Source organism: Atta colombica, unplaced genomic scaffold, assembly GCF_001594045.1.
Source record: "Atta colombica isolate Treedump-2 unplaced genomic scaffold, Acol1.0 scaffold135, whole genome shotgun sequence".
In the NCBI taxonomy this organism is placed as follows: Eukaryota; Metazoa; Arthropoda; class Insecta; order Hymenoptera; family Formicidae; genus Atta; species Atta colombica.
Window position 1 is genome coordinate 566,467 of NW_017259223.1, and position 3,877 is coordinate 570,343.

At 31.6% G+C, this 3,877-nt stretch overlaps 1 protein-coding gene across 1 annotated transcript in view; it reads right to left on the reverse strand.

Annotated features, from left to right (window-relative positions):
* LOC108684558 overlaps positions 1 to 3,377 on the reverse strand; it is a 10,701-nt gene extending 7,324 nt beyond the window's left edge. The window contains exons 1-4 of the mRNA XM_018188948.1: positions 3,116 to 3,377; positions 2,353 to 2,765; positions 1,900 to 2,001; positions 1,215 to 1,381 (exon numbers count right to left, since the gene is read on the reverse strand). Coding sequence (XP_018044437.1) covers positions 1,215 to 1,381; positions 1,900 to 2,001; positions 2,353 to 2,765; positions 3,116 to 3,377 — 944 coding nt within the window. The remainder of the gene's footprint in view (positions 1 to 1,214; positions 1,382 to 1,899; positions 2,002 to 2,352; positions 2,766 to 3,115) is intronic.
* Between the last annotated feature and the right edge of the window lie 500 nt (positions 3,378 to 3,877).

Sequence of the window (3,877 nt, forward strand, 5' to 3'; positions counted from 1 at the left end):
ATTTTCTTATTAAATTCTATATTTTCTTCCATATTTTTACAAACATAATTAATTATATTTTATTATATATTTTGCTAACACTTTGTATTTTTATTGCGAATTTGAAAATGGGATCAGTTTTTTTTATTGGACTATTATTATTATATATAACGAAATCATATTTCTTTATTACATCTTGATAAATAAACTATCATTATAAAAATAAAGTATATTTTCTTCTCAATATAAAATGTATAAAAATTGATAATTATATGATATCTACAAGTCTGTCATTATTAAAATATCATAAAACACATGATATATATAATCACAATTTTTTTTAAATTTATTCCTCTTAAAGTTTTACCTCACTGCAGATGTACATATTGGATTATGATATAAAAACGAAATTAACTTTTTCCTAATAATAAAATATAAATATTATATATATATAAGTATTCTTATCGAACTAACTTTGATTCTTCTCAAGTTAATTTAAAGTATATAAAATAATAATCTACAGTACATAAAAGTTTGTCAAAAAATAAATAATTATCCTGCATATCATAATTCAATATGAAATAGCAACGTGGGCGAATATGTTGCTCGGGCAATCAAGCAACAATAAGTTTTATTACAAATTCAATTTACGCGATAATTCTATCTCTTCTCATTGTGACTGCCTCCGTATGTTTATTTTCTGCTTCCCTATTGTTTACCAGTTCTCCCCTTGCGTCGCTTTCCGATTATATTTGCCACGTGACCGCGTACAGTGCATAGGAAAAGCGAGATTTTTATATGTGAGATAATCGGAAAGCGACGTAAAAAAAAGAGAAATAATATACAATAACGATATAGTTAAGCAAATAAAGAATATACGTGTTTTATTGTATGTTACTTGATTCTTCGATTTTTCGTTTGCCTGATCCAGCAGCGACTGCCGCAATTTTTTAAAATTTACAAATTTCAAGCTTAAATCTATGGCTCTATCTTAAATCTTAATTGCTTTTATCACTTATCTTAATCCTCTCCTGCTCCATAACTTTCAAATACCGCTTTTATTTTATTTTTTATTTTACGTTTCAAGTATATTTTTGTATTTTGTGTATTCAAACATATTTACGTCTTTCATCCACAAATTTAAGCAACAGAGGATTAAATTAGCAGACTAAAGAAAAAAGCTCGACTATTGTCATTATAAAAGAATATGTCTAAACAAAATATTCGAAACTCACATTGTTGTGTCTGGTATTCTCGTATCGTAAATCTCGTGCTTGTAAATGTAATCGATGACGGAATCTTGCAGTAGGTACCGGACACTCTCGCCACGTTTTAAAGCTCGTCTGATTCTCGTCGAGCTAACTTCATTCGGAATCCATTCGGTCACAATACAGATATTATTCTAGAAATAAGAAAAATCGAATTATTCAAACATGCAAAGCTGTTTTTACAAATCGGCTACATCAGTAAGAATAATAATTAATGTTTCGTGATAATTTCATAAAGAAATCATCTACAATAATTAAATTCCTGGATAAAATTTAATTGAATATAGTTCTTTTATTTAAATTAATGTTCGAATTCCTGCGGCTATTTAAAATACACAAGACAATATTTGACAAACAAAATCCTGCTACATGTAATGCTCGTATGCCTGCCTTACAAAAACTACACTCAAAAAATACAATGATGATATATATTCTGCTAGATTTGTAGATAGATTTAAAAGTTTATTTTAATCAGACAACAATTATTGAGCGCTCTATGAATCGTTATTTTCTAAACATAGCCGAATATGCAGGCAAACAAATAATAATTTGTTTCGATATGTTAACATATAATAAGCACATGTTGCACTTTATAAACAAATATAATCTCAAAAAAAGAAAAAGGTTCAACAGAATTTTTAATTTTTTATACCATATGCTTAGAAAGGGTGTCTGAGTCATAGACGAACTTGTTGGGATTGGAACCCTCTCTAGTGATGACTACAAGACCATGTTCGCCGACAATTGCATCAATCTGTGATAGAAAAAATCGATATAAACAAATTGTTATAAGAATACATAAATAAGTAATGAAAAGGCCTTATCGTTCTTATCTAGATCTTAATACTTCAATATTTCGATGTGAATTTATATACATATCCAATTCTATAATCTTTAACTTTGTCATTTTATTACGTTTTATAGTTTTGTTATCTTTATAATTTCTAGTTTAAAAAAAAGTTTATCTCAAAGCTGTAAGTTACTTTAAAAGGCAAGATCATTCAAAATCTCATTATAAAAAAAAATTATGTTTTCACACACATACAAAGTATTCTATTAAAAAGCTTATTCAAAATGACCATTTGCAATGTATTTCGCAACTCACATCTTCTTCCAGCCAAAGTGCAGGAATGCCAAAGCTCTCTAGAAGATCTGCGCCACACAACAGTTTAATTTGTATCGGCGTATTATCTGTTGAATTGTTTTTCACATTCTCTGGAATCCAGTCTATATCTTCTATCTGCAGATGATGCTTAATGTCATTGGAATTGGACAGCACGGAATTGAGCAGATTTTGATGATGCTGTAAGCACGTGCGAGTCTTGCTCCAATAATTCTGCCTTGTCTCCCATGTACTCAGTCGAATCCAGTCACTATTCTGCAAAGATAAGCGCAGCATTGCACATCTGTGCGTAGCACTGGCTAGCTCTTTCTTAGCATATGCATCATGCACTGGAGAGATCACTCCACCAACAACAACATGCGTTCCCATTCGATGCAGATGATCTCGAGCAATTTCTGAAAAATAAAATTATTCATATAAATTATAATTACCTGAAGGAGAATTCTTCATTAAGAATTCAAGGTTTATTGAATTATATTCAGATGTTTATAATTAAATGGTCTATAATTATAGATTTTCAATCAACATCCAAATATAATTACATATTAAACGCAGGAAAGAACTTTAAGAGAAAATATACAAAGAGAAATTAACAGAAGTGAACTGTATTATCATGCAAAAAATAATAAACAAATTTCATGCATGGCAGTAATGTGACATCATGAATGATAATGGAACATGACAGTATTCACCGCTCTATAGAAAGTGATACCACTCGAGTGAAGACAAATCAATATGTACGTACCGAACATTCGCAGGTGCATATTCGTCGGTGGATTGTAGCTGCCGCACGACATCAGAATTACACGCGTGGGCGCCATTTTGCGCGTTCGCCACTCGTCGCCGCATTGACGACCGACCGCACCTCCGTCGCCGTCAAATCGACCCGGAAAGCTGACGCTGAGTAACAATGACGACAACGACGCATACGTCGCGAGATTGCGTAACCTACTGACCGTATTTAGGAACGAATCGCGCGCTGATCGCCGCCATGTTATCTCAAACATCACCAACCAATAAGAGCGTCTCTCACTCGCATAGGCGCGCCACCTGGCTAGCAAGAATGCATTACGCTGAATTCATATCGCGTACAATAGCCAACAAGAAAACTTGCTTTCTAGAGACAAAAATATTACTAGTTAAAGTTCCTAGAAAATTCACTTTTCTATTGGATATCGAAATGTATTTTACTTACGGATGAAAAGTTGTGACGCTTCCTTTTGATTTCTTTCGGAACGCAGACGACATTTAATTTGTTTTCTAGTTCTCGATTGTGAGACGATACAATCTGATTGGCGTCATTAAGACATCCTAACCCTACCTTAAATGTTTCTTTGTATCTGGATATACGCATTATGATTTTACACTATTAGCCAACGTAAATTTGTTTCAAATTAAAATTAAATATTAATTCAGAAAACATTTAGCAACTCTTATGGCATTAATTTCTATTATTAATACTCGTGAATTAAAAACGATCTAAGATTGTAATTCTAACTCTAAATTC